At 36.3% G+C, this 19,376-nt stretch overlaps 2 protein-coding genes across 2 annotated transcripts; one reads left to right on the top strand and one right to left on the bottom strand.

The window, feature by feature from the left end:
• Window positions 1–5,186: 5,186 nt before the first annotated feature.
• LOC148908428 (splicing factor 3A subunit 2-like) lies at window positions 5,187–11,510 on the bottom strand. Its single transcript, XM_089035507.1, has 9 exons — window positions 11,276–11,510; window positions 10,754–10,825; window positions 9,161–9,207; window positions 8,465–8,516; window positions 8,095–8,152; window positions 7,954–8,003; window positions 7,263–7,403; window positions 6,800–6,871; window positions 5,187–6,008 (listed from the first exon to the last, which is right to left on the bottom strand). The coding sequence occupies exons 1-9, from the start codon at window positions 11,399–11,401 to the stop codon at window positions 5,847–5,849; spliced, it is 780 nt and encodes a 259-aa protein (XP_088891633.1). The 5' UTR covers window positions 11,402–11,510; the 3' UTR covers window positions 5,187–5,846.
• A 1,280-nt stretch (window positions 11,511–12,790) lies between these two features.
• LOC148908427 (splicing factor 3A subunit 2-like) lies at window positions 12,791–19,369 on the top strand. Its single transcript, XM_089035602.1, has 9 exons — window positions 12,791–13,025; window positions 13,476–13,547; window positions 15,094–15,140; window positions 15,781–15,832; window positions 16,145–16,202; window positions 16,294–16,343; window positions 16,894–17,034; window positions 17,426–17,497; window positions 18,284–19,369. The coding sequence occupies exons 1-9, from the start codon at window positions 12,900–12,902 to the stop codon at window positions 18,443–18,445; spliced, it is 780 nt and encodes a 259-aa protein (XP_088891728.1). The 5' UTR covers window positions 12,791–12,899; the 3' UTR covers window positions 18,446–19,369.
• The last annotated feature ends 7 nt before the right edge of the window (window positions 19,370–19,376 follow it).

Raw genomic sequence — 19,376 nt, 5'->3', positions numbered from 1 at the left:
TAATAATATTCACATCTTTTGCGCATGCGCACAACAAATTTCTATCCGCAGATCACTGAAAGCTTTAGTACAGTACTTAATAATAAACCTTACTCTTGAAACGTTTCCAACATTCTTCATCCTAAAAAAGAGTTTAATATGTTTTAAACTTTGCGCATCCGCACTGAAACGATTTCACAAACATGCCCAGTAGCGTCTTGTGGCATTGCATATTTCTACAAAGTATAGAAGACAAATTCAAAAACTATGGAATTCTGTAGATAAAATATCGTAAATACATTCAAGCACTATGTTGTTTTTAGCTACTCTTTATACTGGAGGCTTGGTTACCTTTACGTGCATTTGGTTGGCATCCGAGGACTAAATAACATGGATTAACAGGGAAGTGGTTTTTGCTTAATAAAGTCGTTTTATGACATGATATAAGACTATTAAAATAGAAAATTAGTTTGATTCCTATTGTGAAATTTAATTTAAAACTAAAAAAATTAACTAGATGTTATTATGCATGCATTAGAGCTAAATAAGCCTTTTCATATTTTAAACCTTCTTTTGTTCTTAATTAAACAAAAGAAGGTGAAAAATTCGGGATAAAATCGCATGCACAGTGGAATCGATTCTAAAACAAAGCAAAGTTCTTACGAAAGCTATTCAAATCAGTAATAATTGATAATTTTTTCGTCGTTTTTTAAGCATGTGGATGTCCGCCATATTGTTTCAGATAAATGAGCCCTCATGATATTTTTCATACTTTCTTGTAAAGATAAACCAATCTAAAGTAATCTTAAACAGCTATTGCAGCCTTACATAAACAAAGTTATTACGAAAACTATTCAATTCAGTAATAATAATAATAATAATATTATTATTATTATTATTTGCATAAGAAACGACGGCCAATTATTTTGTCCCCCAGAACAATTCCTCTTGGCAAATAAACGTTCAAGGGGTCTATATGGTCGCTATAAAGGAATGACACAAATACTGTTAAGTCGGCTTAACTGTTGTTTTAAGCTTTAATTGAGCTGATGTTCATGTTAAAAACCAAAAATGTTTAGTAAAAAATAAAAAAATGATATTTGAAAAGACAAGCACAACTAAAATATCAACAAATAATACCCAAATCCCTAAAAATAATTCTAAGAAAATCCCTATCTCGGGTCCTTATCTCAGGAAAAAAGTCCCTATCTCAGGAAAAAAAAGTTCCTATCTCAGGAAAAAAAGTCCCTATCTCCGGAAAAAAGTCTCTATCTCAGGAAAAAAAGTCCCTATCTCAGGAAATAATGTCCCTATCTCAGGAAATAAAGTCCCTATCTCAGGAAAAAAGTCCCTATCTAAGCAAAAAGGTCCAAATCTCAGCAAAAAATAGGGTCCAAATCTCAGATGGATCTGACAATAACAATAATAATAATAATATTAATAACAATGACAATAATAATAATAATAATAATAATAACAATAATGATAATAATAATGACAATAATAATAATAATAACAACAATAACAATATTAATAATAATGACAATAATAATAATGACCATAGTAATAATAATAATAATAACAACAATAATAATAATAACAATAATAATAATAACAATAAGAATAATAATAATAATAAAAATAATAATAATAATAATAACAATAACAATAATAATAATAATAATAATAATAACAATAACAACAATAACAATAACAATGACAATAACAATAATAATTATAACAATAATGATAATAATAATAACAATAATAATAATAATAACAACAACAATAACAATAATATGAAATGACGAGTTCAATCTCTTCAAGCAGCCGACAAGTGGAAGTGATCATGAAAAAGTATCAAACGAAATTAGCATAAAAAGGTAACCACAGTTTCTTGATATACACCTTCTCAGAATGTATATATTGAAATGACGGCTCCTTGAGTAAGATTGAGAAGGAGCATAAGCTTTGTGATACCACAAGCAAGTTGAACATGCTAGGCTTTAAATATGCGAATATGCGAAATTGCAAAGTTCACAAGATATCATTTTAAAGCCTTTTTTTCATTTCTATGTTTTGAATTGTTTAGTTCAAACGTCGATCATGAGTCGAAGCTAATGACATCAAAGAAGACCGTCTTATCATCAATTGTTTTCGATGTGTTCCGTTTATGAGAAGATCGACGTTTGACAAAAATTAGACAAACTAAAAATGAAATAATGCCTCGTTTTGACCTTTCTCTAAAGGATGGAAAAGACTTCTCTGGAAGACAAAGTTTTGGCTTTTTGTGACATGCTAGAAAGTGAAGGCAACATGGATGATATATTGGCAGCAGCACGCAACATTTCTAAGCAACTACACCAAAAAACCTAGGAAAAGGAGGGAAAGTAGGAGCTGCTTTATTAAACTCCGTAGAAGAGGACATAAAGCTTCCTCTATATGCTCGAATACAAGCATCCGAACATCTCGCTTCAGTTGTAGATGATCACGTGGTGAAAGATAGGTATCAGTCCAGACTGGTAGCGACAAATAACGCAACCGACAATCTTTATAGCAACTCAGACGATCCCTTATTTGTTGATGCCAACATGACTTTTAGATTGTTTGGTCACATGAGATGTTATATTAGTGGCGCAATTATAAGACGTTTTATAGATTCTAATTTTTGAAACAACAAATTCAAGGTCGTAAGGGGATGGGGGTAGGATTCTAAAATGGATATTTCAGTTTCACGAGTATCCGTAAATAAAGTTTAGGCGCAAATCACGATTTTTCATAGGATAAAAAAATCGCGTTTCATTGGAAATTATATGATTACCATAGCAGTACATAGCAGAATGATTACAATAAAAGTATGAATAACGTCAAAAAAAGGTTTATTTCAAAAACTGGCGATAATGTTATCTTAGCAAGTCACGTGATATGTGACGTCAAACACCCAAAATCGTTGGGGTGACTGACAAGGCACGTGACTACATCCTTGCCAAGTTTCGTAATCACAAGTTGTATTGCCGCGGAGAAAATGGGACAGGGGCCACCGGAGGTGTGGGACCACCAGACGTGGGGCCACCAGACTTGGGGCCACCAGACGTTTGGCACGATGGGGTCACCACAGGTGTGTAAGAATACGGCATGAGAAATGTTCAATTTCTATCTTGTCTTCGTAAGTAGTTTTATGGACGGTTTATCGTCATGGTTTAGCCATAAAACGCTACTTATATGTCACGTGACCTGTGACGTCACGCTGCCAGGGGATTTGTTACCACCAGCGTTGGCATACAAAGACTTTGGTAGTGCAATAACGTCAAAAAAGGTTTATTTCAGAAACTGGTGATAATATTATCTTAGCAAGTCACGTGATATGTGACGTCATACACCCAAACTCGTTGGTGTGACTGACAGGGCAGGTGACTACATCCCTGCCAAGTTTCGTAATCACAGGTTGTATTGCCGCGTAGAAAATGGGACAGGGACCACCAGAGGTGTGGGGCCACCAGACGTTGGTGGAACGTGCCAACCCCTTTTCAAATCACGGGATGCACGTACTGTGCTGTGATCGTGACTGCGACATGCTTATTGAATGGACGATGCGGTGTTGCCTTTCCCCTCTCTACCGTCTTCTTCGCAGCACCGCAGACCAACAATACGAAGGCTCAGAAGTCGAACAGCTGAATCAGTGATAAGAATCAGTGTATACTGACACTCTGAATAGCAAATTATAAACCCTTCCTAAAAGTGCGTTAACGTCATTATCCGTCACTAAATGGTGAAACATTTTCTCCCAACATATTTGCGTCGTAAGTTACAGAGCGCATGTTTTTCGTTTTACCACTTTGCGTGCAACGAAATTTCTTTGTTACAAAGAGTAGCGAGAGTTAAGTGTGATATATTTGAAGCAAATTAAATTGTATACGAAAATATTTTTTCATATTTTGCAGTAATGTGTCTCGCGGATATTAACAGAGCACACTACCTCATAGTTGGGCACCCTGTGGTTTTTTAAATGGCAGTTTTTCTTCACAGCTTTTCAGTGTCGACTGCAAAAATAGCCTTGCCCTCTCCTCCCCTAGATGATATAAACCCAACCTCACATCACAAGCGCAATAACATTTCTGTTACCTTTTCATACACGTTTAACGCTTGTTCGATGGCTCTCTCCCCGCGCGTGCGCGTGTATTGCAATTTGCTTGGTTCTGTTGTGGCCTTGCTGCACCATATGAGTATTTCTTGACATCACGAACATAAATATGTTAAAGATTTTCCTTTCTATACAGTTCGTATCTTGACGCATTAACTTGAATAAGCTTATATATAAAATTTTAAGGTCATTTCACCAAAGGAAGTGACATCAATAATTCATGAAATTGCAGATATGATATATAATTGTAAGTTAACTTTATGTTGAGCCTAGAGGAATGTTAAATTGAAGTCTATAGCAATCCCTAAAGCATTCAAACGACTTACAAAATTACATACCTTCACACAAACGACTTCTGCCGGAAATTAGACACCGGTAATAGTATACCACAGGAAACCCAATACTCGTATAATTATTTTTTTTGCTGAGGCGGGTAGAGGCTGTTGTTGTTGGAAGAGATTTTTATGAAATTCAAGGAAAGGTTAGAAATGGTATGGATAGGAATTAAAAAATTCCAATTTCATTTGAGTTAGTTGTTCCCTAACTCTGATCGCCCCAGAGGTTGTTTCAGGGTTAGATCATGATTTGCAAGTTAGCCGTGCCCTGACTTAGTTCACCCCAGAGGTTATTTCCGAGTTTGATTTACAGTAGTGTTTGCTGTGCCCTGATGTTGATCAGCCAAGAGGTTGTTTAAGGGTTCGATCTGTGAGTTAGCCGTGCACTGACTTAAATCAGCCCAGAGGTTAAGGGTTCCATATGTGAGTTAGCCATTACCCTGACTTAATTAGATCAGCCCAGAGGTTGTTTCAAGGTTCAATCTGTGAGTTAGCCATGCCCCGAGTTAGATCAGCCCAGAGGTTGTTTCAGGGTTTGATCTGTGAGTTAGCCATGCACTGACATAGATCAGACCAGAGGTTGTTTCAGGGTTCAATCTGTGAGTTAGCCATGCCCAGAGTTAGATCAGCCCAGAGGTTGTTTCAGATCTATGAGTTTGCCATGTCCTGTTAGGGTTCAGTTAAAATTGAAATGTGATAACAGAGCATTTATGAAGAAAACAAAAGACAGATTTGATTGGAATGAATTTTATTACTATTTTCTTGCACTTTTTGTTTACAAAATAATGACAAATATACTAACTCTAAAGAGCATTTGAACAAGCAATATGATGCAACTTAGGTGCTCCTGGGGTGTCTGTAACTCCCACTTCCTATTAGCAGTTTATTTGTTAATCTAAATGCTCATCAAAGATAGTTTGTTTAAGTTAGTGGAGAGTGACTCCCTAATTTATAAATCTCCTACTCAGCTGCTGGTAGTGTTGTCTCACCAAACTATGAATAGGAGACTGCAGGGCCTGGTTGTTTAAAGCCAGATAAGTGCTAATCCAGTGCTAATCCATGCTGTCACTGTAATGCTGTATATATTATTTACAGTTAACCCAGGATTAGCTTTAATCGGGCTGTAAGCAACAGGGCCTTGGTACAAGTTGCTAAGTTGTTCCAATCACACTTGTTTTTTTGGACGAATGCGATTCAAGCAGAACATAGATTGTGAGTTAAATGACAACCTCCTCCTGCTCCACATCCCAGAATCTTGTCATCTAAATGCTACACAAGCAAAAAAGAGTGAACAAAGGACAAACATTCTTGGGGAAAAAAAGAGGTCTTATAGAATTGGCTTTAGGAAAGAAAAAAGTCACACTACAAAGGAGTTCCATAAAAACGAGTCTTCAAGAAGCGAAGGGGTTTAAAGGATATGCGGCAGGGATGTTTTTTGGACGTTGAGGTACAAGCCCAGGGGGCATTAATGGTTGTGGAGGTTTTCGTTGCTGCTGCTGTTGAGACTGCTGTAGCTGTTGAGGAGTGAGTCTAAAGTGACACTGTAAATAAAACTGAAAGAAAAGAAAAAGAATTATTGGCTCAGCATCATAACACCGAGTGATAATTTTCGCTCACATATTTAAAAACTCCTACTACTGTTTAGTCCTTGCAAGATTAGGCCCTTATTATGCAATACGTTTGTTGTGAAAATCAATGCCCAACCTTCCCCTAAAAAAAACCCATATTTTTGCTTTAATTATTCCATATTAGTCCAGAATAATGGACCATTGGGACAGATAAATATTCAACAGTAACGAAATAATACTCAAAGGAAACACATGTATTAAATCTGAAATGGTGGCAGAAGCAATAATCCAATTGGTGCAATATTTGCACCAGAAAATCTTCAGACATTTTACACAAGTGAACACAATTACAGTCTGTGATTATCAACAGCAAGAGCTTTATAGTAAAATCTGCAAATGCAACTAACTAGGATTTTGGTGGACATCGATCGATCAAAGTGTTTCCATGACATATTTCGGGAGGACACGTGCTTATGCAACGTCCTGGAATCACATTAATTGATGTCAATCAAAACTTCGTTGCAATGATGATTCTGCAGAGTCTATAGAGAGTTTTCACTCACGTGACAAGACAGCCATATTGGTGTACCTGACAATGGAACCTTTCTGCACAGTTTTTGCATAAAAATAGAGTTCAATTTCTTGGATAGAAATGTATTGTTTTGGTATACCAACATGGCAGCTGTGACGTCTTGTGAAAACACTGTATTGAGAAGCATTGTAAAACAAGACCAAAACTAGATCCTGATACCCAGTTAAATCAAAACAAGTCATACCTGTTTTGTATCTTTATTCCATTGTGTCCAGAACAGCCCGGCTTCCTCTTTATCGATTTCTCTGCTTGGTATCTTCATACCAAAAGAAAGACATATATTTTGTCAATATTTTATTGGAAAACGCAAAGTTTTCAAGGCAAGCATGCAAATTAGCACCCAGGCATCAGACATCCGTCTAGTAAATTAGTGGTTTTGACTGGGGAACATTTCAACTGTTTAAATTCTTAAAGTTTCATAGAAAGTATTGAAGAAAAAATTGTCACATAAAATTTTAACACAGCTGAAAAAGCAGAAGTACTCGGTTTCCCATCATGCTAGAGATTCGTACTCTTTCACATTGGCTATTCAGGCTGGACATGGTCCGACATCCAACCATTAATTATAGGTTAGTTTGCGACATTCTACTAAGTGTTACCCTGGCTCATAGAACATCAAGAGCAATTCTTTATATAGTATTTTATACCTTAAATGATATAGTTTCATATGGCTCAGCTGCGAAGAGTAGATACTGCCATGTCTTGTCTGGTGGCTCTATTCTCTGCTCGTACGCTGACATAAATCTATGTCTGGGTATAACACCTTCAGCCATTTCAGGATAATCAATCTGTCACAATAAAAATAATGACCTGCTTAGAAAAATTCCAGAATGATTGCTGATCATTAATTAGTAGAGGGAGGCGAGAGTAGAAAATTCTTTCAAAATTCTTCCCTAAATGTCTTTTATGACACCTGCAGTTTAAAGAAACCTAAAGTTTCATGGCCTCAAATAATTTTCTACTCTTTGAAAGTTCATTTCTTGAACCACTTCTTAAATGTCAATAGAAATCAAAAATCTAATATATTTCAGCTTCAAATGTGAAGCTAGATAAGTTGGCCATCTTTTCTTTTGCCAAAGGAAACACTGCTTAATAGAATAATGGGTAGTTCCAGAAAATATCCATACCCCATCAACAGGGAATTCTGAATTCTGCAGGGGAGTTGGAGTCAGAGAAAGAACAAAATTACAGAGTTTGTATGGAAGAAAATTGGAAGTTCCTGGGGGTGGGGGGTCCTCTTACAAATTCCCTCCGTGGGTGGTGTATGGATATTTCCTGGAACTACACAATAATGATAAAGGAAACACCACCTTTAAATTTTCATAAAATCTTTCTTACCTGGAAAAGAAGACTATGTTGACCATATTCTGGATTTCTCTGTTTGGTTACTAAAATGATAGCAAAGTTATATTATTGAGTTGGTGAAAAAGACATTTAACAAAAGAATGCAATGTATTATGAAGTTGTTTCCATTTTAACCTTTATAACCTGGGCGACCAATCTTAACAAACTTCTTCATTGAAACTCTTGGTTTTTCCTGATTAGAAAATACAGATATTAATAATGAATCATGATTTATTAATTAATCATATTGATACTTTACACAGTACTTCCACTGGTCAGGATTCTAATTGGAGTTTAAAAGCTGATTTTTTAAGAGGCAGGAAAACTAGAGAAAAACCTTTCAAGCACAGGATTGAAACAATAAACAACTCCATTTACATGGGGAGATTTTTTTCAGATAGTAGGAAAACACTCTCTCTCATCATTGCTAAAGTTGAGGGTGCAATCAATAGTCTGCATATACAAAAGATCACACTATATTATCTCATTAAAGAAGATTACTCACAAGAGCTGGTTGTGCTGGAGCATCTTTAGCTTCCTTTGCAGCACGGCGAGCCCTAAGAAATAAAAATCAGAAATTAACTAATTCTGATGGAACTACTGCCTTGTTCATGTTCAAACATAAATGTGCTGAAGGATTAATTAGTTTTCATAACCACCATGCATGTTGGTTAAATTTGACAAAAGATTTTTTAAATGCCGATCTTTTGTCTGCTACCACTATTGTTGGATGAGAAATTTGATTCCGAGGTGATGATCACTAACAAAAGTATGGTGGGCAGGCAGGGGACTGAGGCAATTAAGGGCAAAATATTTCTTTTCCATTTATGCATGGAATGGAACTTCCATGCCCACCTGCAATACTTTTAACAACTATCGTCAAAGGGCTTAAAACAATGGCAAGACATTGGAAAATGCCCGCCCAAAATTGGAACTTGTCCGGCCAATTTTTTTTCTCTTGGTGGCCATTTTGACCAGTAACGTTAAGCCAGAGGTATGACCAAGCTAAAACTAATTTGGCCGGTCATCATTACCGGCAACTTACTGGTAGTTATTCTAAGCCCTGCATTACATCTTGGAATCAAACTAAGCTATTCGTCATCAAACTCTTTTGATATATCATTGAACCAAAATGTGGCTGGCATAACTCATTATTATTTCATTCTACTGAGAATGCTGGAGAATCATCTCATATACTTACAAATTTGACTGATGCTTCTTTCCTTGTGTGTGAGCCAAGTAACTTCCCTAAGATATTAATCACACTATAAGACACTTACTTATCCAGAACTCTCTCAATAGAGTGTTTTTCATAAGACTGGGAAACGTACTTTATTATATAGATATCGATGAAACACCAGGTTTTCTCTAGTGTCGAAAACTTGATATCTTTCACCAGTGGAAGATATCATACTGTATCTTTCATATCGCTGTTGACATAGTAACATATTTTAATAAAGAATTTTCGAGCTTTTATTTTATTCAAGTTTCATCAATATCTATGTAATAAACAGAACATTACATGGCTGCTTGGAGATACGAATTTTATCTTCTCGTGTTCAATTTAGATATCTCACTCCTGAGATATCAATTGAACACTCGAAGATAAATTCGTATCTCCGCGCGCCCATGTGATATCCTCTATGTACTGAGTTGCAGTATACATAAACCTCCTCATTTCTGACGTAATGTTTTACCATTTTAGACCACAAATCATTCCCTAGAGTATCATTTCTTTGTTTAAGGTTTGCGTTCAGTTGCACATAACAAGACACATGAATAAGGAAACAACTCAAACAAAGAATATTATTCTCAAGGGAATGACACGTGGTCTGAAATGGGACATTACGCTCGAGTGCTCCAGAGCGGAGGAGGTCTAGTGAAGCCTGTTTTGTCTCCTGTGATCTTCAATAATCAGCTACTACTAGGTAGCATGTTGGAGACAATGATGGGGAATAACATTGGAATACACTGCACATTCACGTCTGAGCATCCCACCCAAGACAGAAAATGATGATGTCAAGTGAAACTCAGCAAATTTGCTTGACTGATCATGAAACAATGGTTTCAAGTCGAGGTTGGACTTGATAAATAAAAGAAAACCAATTCTTCATTTGCACGTGACGTCATAGAGCAATAAAATAACAACTTAAAATTAATTATCAATGCTATAAACTCAATTCTTTGATATGTTTTAGAGAACTATGATGTGACTAAGTGTAGAAAATTTCAGATCGTTTCATCGTTTTGTTTCCGAGTTGTGCAAATTAGATTTTCTTCATGTAATTCTGACCTTACACTTCTTACGGGTCTGAAAAGTCATAAAAATGAAAAAAAATCGCTAAATGAAATATTTTTATTGCTTTAAATGTCTTAAGTTCGATTTATGTATGTCTAAAGTGAGTTTGATATTGTTGCCTGCGTGAAATATTTTTTTAAATTTGGCCTCCATTGCTGGTGGACCAATTTAGTCCACCAGCGAGTTTTCGCCATATATTTACACTATCAAATCGTAAACTTCATTCGACCATAGCTCGTTTCAGAAATGCTCTAATACTCCAATTTTTAGCTCAAAGTTTCATTATTGGTGGCTCTGCATGGTCATTAGGATTGTTTTTTGATTGGAACCGAAAAATATTCTGACACCAGCAATAACCACGTGGTTGCAAACGAAGAATTGTTTTGTGAGTCTCTAAGTAGTCTTTAGGTAGTCTACACTACTACACCAATGCTCACTTTCATAACCAGATAGACATATCGTTAAGTGTTATTCAAAATCATTGGTCCCTATTACCTCGTTGTTGTGTAGAGTAAGACACAGCTTGCATTCATAGGAACCAAGATGATTTTTCATGAAATAAGGATCCTGCAATCAAAATCCAATGAATAATGAGTAAATTTTTTAAAAAATTCTCAAAAGCTCACACAATAGTCAGTAAACAAAATTCTAAAAAAGGTCAGAAAAAAGAAATACGATCTTCTTTGCCTACTGTATATCTATCCAAACTTGATTTCTATAACAAAAAATACTGACAGACAAGCGAACAGATCAGATCAACCATACCAACCTTATTCAAACAGTAGGAGAAATGATTTAACTTAATACACCGTATGGTTTGTGATGTTTAGAAACTGACGTTTCGGACGTTAGTCCTTCGTCGGTGTAAATGATTTACTCCGACGAAGGACTAACGTCCGAAACGTCAGTTTCTAAACATCACAAACCATACGGTGTATTAAGTTAAATCATTTCTCCTACTGTTCGATTCCAAACACCGACGCGGTTAATTAACTAGTTTATCTAGTTTCTACCAACCTTATTCAAGTCAATCGTTTCCAACGCGAGCTGTCGTAGCCGTTCTCTTCGATCTCTATTAGATTCTGAAGTCGAAGCGACTCCTCCTGAACCAGTCTTACCCCCAGCACGGTTCTGGAAGTCCATCTTGAATGAAAACTGTTTTTATGCCTTCTGTTGTTCTTTGATTCTTCAACTTATTGGAGATCAACTTGCTTTGCTTCGAAATGGCGACGTTCTTCTTCCCATGATGCAATTCGGCATCACAAACCGACGCCTGCGGTAAAAAAACAGCGGTGGTAGTCATGCACACGCGCAGTAATAAGAATCTTGTAGTTCTTTGGGGTGTATGGATGTTTGGAGAGCGAAAATTGGCTGTTTTAGAATCCTTATATTCTGGAAGTTAAGAGAATCTGCTTCGTATTGTCAGTATTATATGCATTAATTCACGCATTAGAAGCAAAAAGATACAAATGTCATTTTTTATATCAGGGGGGGGGGGGGGTGGGGGGTGGGGGCAGGTGAAAATTTGAAACGTGCAGAATAATTCTTAACACATCCCCTCAAAGTAATGAAAAAAAATACAATCCCCCTAAACAAGGCTTCTAGCCTCTTCCAAATATCGTTCATCCCCTCATTTTTCTGATAAAAATTTGCCCATCCCCCTCTTTTTCCTACCAAAATTTTCCTGATCCCCCTCAATTTCACCTGCCCCCAACCCCCCCCCCTGCCCCCCACCCCCCCTGTTCCCCCTCTGACATACATTATGAACTCAGCTTATAGCTCACAGTAGAGAAAAAATGATAGTTTTTTAAATGATGAATAAAAAGTAATAAAAATCAATCAATCCAAATCTTTTTTTCCTGTTTACTTTCTAATAGTATCCTTTTAGTTTGTTTAATGTATCAAAACACTGTCTTCTTACATACCACTGTTTTTGTTTAGAACATCAAGTGACAATGTAATCTCCCACGCAGCCACACAAGAATGGCTGCAGGGGACACTAGTGACGACAGAGATGATCATTTTAAATGGCGGTCCATCAGTCTTTCTGCACTGCAAGTGACCACCATCAGTGTCTATATATACTAGCAATCTGAACTTCACAGCTCAATCATTAAAAAAATTCAAAGTGCCGAGCTGTTTATAAATGTACAAATACCCCCTTCTCCTTTTCAGCCTCTAAGTCAGGTTTAATATGTAACGAGGGTACTATATAAATCATAATCATTAATATCATGATAGATGAATCTGTAAGAATGAGTGTAGATCATAGCTGTTTTGAGCTTCCTGTGGCCAAGCTTACAAAAAAATGATATTTGTATCTTTTTGCTTCTAATGCGTGAATTAATGCATATAATACTGACAATACGAAGCAGATTCTCTTAACTTCCAGAATATAAGGATTCTAAAACAGCCAATTTTCGCTCTCCAAACATCCATACACCCCAAAGAACTACAAGATTCTTATTACTGCGCGTGTGCATGACTACCACCGCTGTTTTTTTACCGCAGGCGTCGGTTTGTGATGCCGAATTGCATCATGGGAAGAAGAACGTCGCCATTTCGAAGCAAAGCAAGTTGATCTCCAATAAGTTGAAGAATCAAAGAACAACAGAAGGCATAAAAACAGTTTTCATTCAAGATGGACTTCCAGAACCGTGCTGGGGGTAAGACTGGTTCAGGAGGAGTCGCTTCGACTTCAGAATCTAATAGAGATCGAAGAGAACGGCTACGACAGCTCGCGTTGGAAACGATTGACTTGAATAAGGTTGGTAGAAACTAGATAAACTAGTTAATTAACCGCGTCGGTGTTTGGAATCGAACAGTAGGAGAAATGATTTAACTTAATACACCGTATGGTTTGTGATGTTTAGAAACTGACGTTTCGGACGTTAGTCCTTCGTCGGAGTAAATCATTTACACCGACGAAGGACTAACGTCCGAAACGTCAGTTTCTAAACATCACAAACCATACGGTGTATTAAGTTAAATCATTTCTCCTACTGTTTGAATAAGGTTGGTATGGTTGATCTGATCTGTTCGCTTGTCTGTCAGTATTTTTTGTTATAGAAATCAAGTTTGGATAGATATACAGTAGGCAAAGAAGATCGTATTTCTTTTTTCTGACCTTTTTTAGAATTTTGTTTACTGACTATTGTGTGAGCTTTTGAGAATTTTTTAAAAAATTTACTCATTATTCATTGGATTTTGATTGCAGGATCCTTATTTCATGAAAAATCATCTTGGTTCCTATGAATGCAAGCTGTGTCTTACTCTACACAACAACGAGGTAATAGGGACCAATGATTTTGAATAACACTTAACGATATGTCTATCTGGTTATGAAAGTGAGCATTGGTGTAGTAGTGTAGACTACCTAAAGACTACTTAGAGACTCACAAAACAATTCTTCGTTTGCAACCACGTGGTTATTGCTGGTGTCAGAATATTTTTCGGTTCCAATCAAAAAACAATCCTAATGACCATGCAGAGCCACCAATAATGAAACTTTGAGCTAAAAATTGGAGTATTAGAGCATTTCTGAAACGAGCTATGGTCGAATGAAGTTTACGATTTGATAGTGTAAATATATGGCGAAAACTCGCTGGTGGACTAAATTGGTCCACCAGCAATGGAGGCCAAATTTAAAAAAATATTTCACGCAGGCAACAATATCAAACTCACTTTAGACATACATAAATCGAACTTAAGACATTTAAAGCAATAAAAATATTTCATTTAGCGATTTTTTTTCATTTTTATGACTTTTCAGACCCGTAAGAAGTGTAAGGTCAGAATTACATGAAGAAAATCTAATTTGCACAACTCGGAAACAAAACGATGAAACGATCTGAAATTTTCTACACTTAGTCACATCATAGTTCTCTAAAACATATCGAAGAATCGAGTTTATAGCATTGATAATTAATTTTAAGTTGTTATTTTATTGCTCTATGACGTCACGTGCAAATGAAGAATTGGTTTTCTTTTATTTATCAAGTCCAACCTCGACTTGAAACCATTGTTTCATGATCAGTCAAGCAAATTTGCTGAGTTTCACTTGACATCATCATTTTCTGTCTTGGGTGGGATGCTCAGACGTGAATGTGCAGTGTATTCCAATGTTATTCTCCATCATTGTCTTCAACATGCTACCTAGTAGTAGCTGATTATTGAAGATCACAGGAGACAAAACAGGCTTCACTAGACCTCCTCCGCTCTGGAGCACTCGAGCATAATGTCCCATTTCAGACCACGTGTCATTCCCTTGAGAATAATATTCTTTGTTTGAGTTGTTTCCATATTCATGCGTCTTGTTATGTGCAACTGAACGCAAACCTTAAACAAAGAAATGATACTCTAGGGAATGGTTTGTGGTCTAAAATGGGAAAACATTAAGTCAGAAATGAGGAGGTTTATGTATACTGCAACTCAGTACATAGAGGATATCACATGGGCGCGAGGAGATACGAATTTATCTTCGAGTGTTCAATTGATATCTCAGGAGTGAGATATCTAAATTGAACACGAGAAGATAAAATTCGTATCTCCAAGCAGCCATGTAATGTTCTGTTTATTACACAGATATTGATGAAACTTGAATAAAATAAAAGCTCGAAAATTCTTTATTAAAATATGTTACTATGTCAACAGCGATATGAAAGATACAGTATGATATCTTCCACTAGTGAAAGATATCAAGTTTTCGACACTAGAGAAAACCTGGTGTTTCATCGATATCTATATAATAAAGTACGTTTCCCAGTCTTATGAAAAACACTCTATTGAGAGAGTTCTGGATAAGTAAGTGTCTTATAGTGTGATTAATATCTTAGGGAAGTTACTTGGCTCACACACAAGGAAAGAAGCATCAGTCAAATTTGTAAGTATATGAGATGATTCTCCAGCATTCTCAGTAGAGTGAAATAATAATGAGTTATGCCAGCCACATTTTGGTTCAATGATATATCAAAAGAGTTTGATGACAAATAGCTTAGTTTGATTCCAAGATGTAATGCAGGGCTTAGAATAACTACCAGTAAGTCGCCGGTAATGATGACCGGCCAAATTAGTTTTAGCTTGGTCATACCTCTGGCTTAACGTTACTGGTCAAAATGGCCACCAAGAAAAAAAAAATTGGCCGGACAAGTTCCAATTTTGGGCGGACATTTTCCAATGTCTTGCCATTGTTTTAAGCCCTTTGACGATAGTTGTTAAAAGTATTGTAGGTGGGCATGGAAGTTCCATTCCATGCATAAATGGAAAAGAAATATTTTGCCCTTAATTGCCTCAGTCCCCTGCCTGCCCACCATACTTTTGTTAGTGATCATCACCTCGGAATCAAATTTCTCATCCAACAATAGTGGTAGCAGACAAAAGATCGGCATTTAAAAAATCTTTTGTCAAATTTAACCAACATGGTGGTTATGAAAACTAATTAATCCTTCAGCACATTTATGTTTGAACATGAACAAGGCAGTAGTTCCATCAGAATTAGTTAATTTCTGATTTTTATTTCTTAGGGCTCGCCGTGCTGCAAAGGAAGCTAAAGATGCTCCAGCACAACCAGCTCTTGTGAGTAATCTTCTTTAATGAGATAATATAGTGTGATCTTTTGTATATGCAGACTATTGATTGCACCCTCAACTTTAGCAATGATGAGAGAGAGTGTTTTCCTACTATCTGAAAAAAATCTCCCCATGTAAATGGAGTTGTTTATTGTTTCAATCCTGTGCTTGAAAGGTTTTTCTCTAGTTTTCCTGCCTCTTAAAAAATCAGCTTTTAAACTCCAATTAGAATCCTGACCAGTGGAAGTACTGTGTAAAGTATCAATATGATTAATTAATAAATCATGATTCATTATTAATATCTGTATTTTCTAATCAGGAAAAACCAAGAGTTTCAATGAAGAAGTTTGTTAAGATTGGTCGCCCAGGTTATAAAGGTTAAAATGGAAACAACTTCATAATACATTGCATTCTTTTGTTAAATGTCTTTTTCACCAACTCAATAATATAACTTTGCTATCATTTTAGTAACCAAACAGAGAAATCCAGAATATGGTCAACATAGTCTTCTTTTCCAGGTAAGAAAGATTTTATGAAAATTTAAAGGTGGTGTTTCCTTTATCATTATTGTGTAGTTCCAGGAAATATCCATACACCACCCACGGAGGGAATTTGTAAGAGGACCCCCCACCCCCAGGAACTTCCAATTTTCTTCCATACAAACTCTGTAATTTTGTTCTTTCTCTGACTCCAACTCCCCTGCAGAATTCAGAATTCCCTGTTGATGGGGTATGGATATTTTCTGGAACTACCCATTATTCTATTAAGCAGTGTTTCCTTTGGCAAAAGAAAAGATGGCCAACTTATCTAGCTTCACATTTGAAGCTGAAATATATTAGATTTTTGATTTCTATTGACATTTAAGAAGTGGTTCAAGAAATGAACTTTCAAAGAGTAGAAAATTATTTGAGGCCATGAAACTTTAGGTTTCTTTAAACTGCAGGTGTCATAAAAGACATTTAGGGAAGAATTTTGAAAGAATTTTCTACTCTCGCCTCCCTCTACTAATTAATGATCAGCAATCATTCTGGAATTTTTCTAAGCAGGTCATTATTTTTATTGTGACAGATTGATTATCCTGAAATGGCTGAAGGTGTTATACCCAGACATAGATTTATGTCAGCGTACGAGCAGAGAATAGAGCCACCAGACAAGACATGGCAGTATCTACTCTTCGCAGCTGAGCCATATGAAACTATATCATTTAAGGTATAAAATACTATATAAAGAATTGCTCTTGATGTTCTATGAGCCAGGGTAACACTTAGTAGAATGTCGCAAACTAACCTATAATTAATGGTTGGATGTCGGACCATGTCCAGCCTGAATAGCCAATGTGAAAGAGTACGAATCTCTAGCATGATGGGAAACCGAGTACTTCTGCTTTTTCAGCTGTGTTAAAATTTTATGTGACAATTTTTTCTTCAATACTTTCTATGAAACTTTAAGAATTTAAACAGTTGAAATGTTCCCCAGTCAAAACCACTAATTTACTAGACGGATGTCTGATGCCTGGGTGCTAATTTGCATGCTTGCCTTGAAAACTTTGCGTTTTCCAATAAAATATTGACAAAATATATGTCTTTCTTTTGGTATGAAGATACCAAGCAGAGAAATCGATAAAGAGGAAGCCGGGCTGTTCTGGACACAATGGAATAAAGATACAAAACAGGTATGACTTGTTTTGATTTAACTGGGTATCAGGATCTAGTTTTGGTCTTGTTTTACAATGCTTCTCAATACAGTGTTTTCACAAGACGTCACAGCTGCCATGTTGGTATACCAAAACAATACATTTCTATCCAAGAAATTGAACTCTATTTTTATGCAAAAACTGTGCAGAAAGGTTCCATTGTCAGGTACACCAATGTGGCTGTCTTGTCACATGAGTGAAAACTCTCTATAGACTCTGCAGAATCATCATTGCAACGAAGTTTTGATTGACATCAATTAATGTGATTCCAGGACGTTGCATAAGCACGTGTCCTCCCAAAATATGTCATGGAAACACTTTGATCGATGTCCACCAAAATCCTAGTTAGTTGCATTTGCAGATTTTACTATAAAGCTCTTGCTGTTGATAATCACAGACTGTAATTGTGTTCACTTGTGTAAAATGTCTGAAGATTTTCTGGTGCAAACATTGCACCAATTGGATTATTGCTTCTGCCACCATTTCAGATTTAATACATGTGTTTCCTTTGAGTATTATTTCGTTACTGTTGAATATTTATCTGTCCCAATGGTCCATTATTCTAGACTAATATGGGATAATTAAAGCAAAAATGTAGTTTTTTTTAGGGGAAGGGTGGGCATTGATTTTCACAACAAACGTATTGCATAATAAGGGCCTAACCTCGTAAGGACTAAACAGTAGTAGGAGTTTTTAAATATGTGAGCGAAAATTATCACTCGGTGTTATGATGCTGAGCCAATAATTCTTTTTCTTTTCTTTCAGTTTTATTTACAGTGTCACTTTAGACTCACTCCTCAACAGCTACAGCAGTCTCAACAGCAGCAGCAACGAAAACCTCCACAACCATTAATGCCCCCTGGGCTTGTACCTCAACGTCCAAAAAACATCCTTGCCGCAAATCCTTTAAACCCCTTCGCTTCTTGAAGACTCATTTTTATGGAACTCCTTTTTTGTGTGACTTTTTTCTTTCCTAAAGCCAATTCTATAAGACTTTTTTTTCCCCAAGAATGTTTGTCCTTTGTTCACTCTTTTTTGCTTGTGTAGCATTTAGATGACAAGATGATGGGATGTGGAGCAGGAGGATATTCTCATTTAAATCAAAATCTATGTTCTGCTTGAATCGCACTCGTCCATGGAACAACTTAGCAACTTGTACCAAGGCCCTGTTGCTTAAAGCCCGATATGAGCTAATCCTGGGTTAACTGTAAATAATATTTACAGCATACAGTGACAGCATGGATTAGCACTGGATTAGCACTTATCTGGCTTTGAACAACCAGGCCCCGCAGTTCACTCTTTTTTATTCTCTCTTTTTTGCTTGTGTAGCATTTAGATGAGAAGATGCTGGGATGTGGAGCAGGAGGAGGTTGTCATTTAATTCACAATCTATGTTCTGATTGAATCGCACTCGTCCATGGAACAACTTAGCAACTTGTACCTAGGCCCTGTTGCTTAAAGCCCGATATGAGCTAACCCTGGGTTGACTGTAAATAATATGTACAGCATTACAGTGACAGCATGGATTAGCACTGGATTAGCACTTATCTGGCTTTGAACAACCTGGCCCCGCAGTCTCCTATTCATAATTTGGTGAGACAACACTACCAGCTGCTGAGTAGGAGATTTATAAATTAGGGAGTCACTCTCCACTAACTTAAACAAACTATCTTTGATGAGCATTTAGATTAACAAATAAACTGCTAATAGGAAATGGGAGTTACAGACACCCCAGGAGCACCTAAGTTGCATCATATTACTTGTTCAAATGCTCTTTAGAATTAGTATATTTGTCATTATTTTGTAAACAAAAAGTGCAAGAAAATAGTAATACAATTTATTTAAATCAAATCTGTCT

This window comes from Actinia tenebrosa, unplaced genomic scaffold, assembly GCF_029948245.1.
Source record: "Actinia tenebrosa isolate PJP-AT-01 unplaced genomic scaffold, QUT_ActTen_1.0 PGA_scaffold3__52_contigs__length_22856419, whole genome shotgun sequence".
NCBI lineage: Eukaryota > Metazoa > Cnidaria > Anthozoa > Actiniaria > Actiniidae > Actinia > Actinia tenebrosa.
Note: the sequence above shows the minus strand (reverse complement) of the source record. Positions and strands in the feature narration are given on the sequence as shown.

Excerpts from the sequence above, each read along its gene's own strand:
- LOC148908427 (XM_089035602.1), top strand. The coding sequence starts at position 12,900 with ATGGACTTCCAGAACCGTGCTGGGGGTAAGACTGGTTCAGGAGGAGTC. Across the intron at positions 15,141-15,780 it reads AAGAAGCATCAGTCAAATTT|GGCTCGCCGTGCTGCAAAGG; the intron begins GTAAGTATATGA and ends TTTATTTCTTAG. Across the intron at positions 17,498-18,283 it reads GGAATAAAGATACAAAACAG|TTTTATTTACAGTGTCACTT; the intron begins GTATGACTTGTT and ends CTTTTCTTTCAG.
- LOC148908428 (XM_089035507.1), bottom strand. The coding sequence starts at position 11,401 with ATGGACTTCCAGAACCGTGCTGGGGGTAAGACTGGTTCAGGAGGAGTC. Across the intron at positions 8,517-9,160 it reads AAGAAGCATCAGTCAAATTT|GGCTCGCCGTGCTGCAAAGG; the intron begins GTAAGTATATGA and ends TTTATTTCTTAG. Across the intron at positions 8,153-8,464 it reads CTCCAGCACAACCAGCTCTT|GAAAAACCAAGAGTTTCAAT; the intron begins GTGAGTAATCTT and ends TTTTCTAATCAG.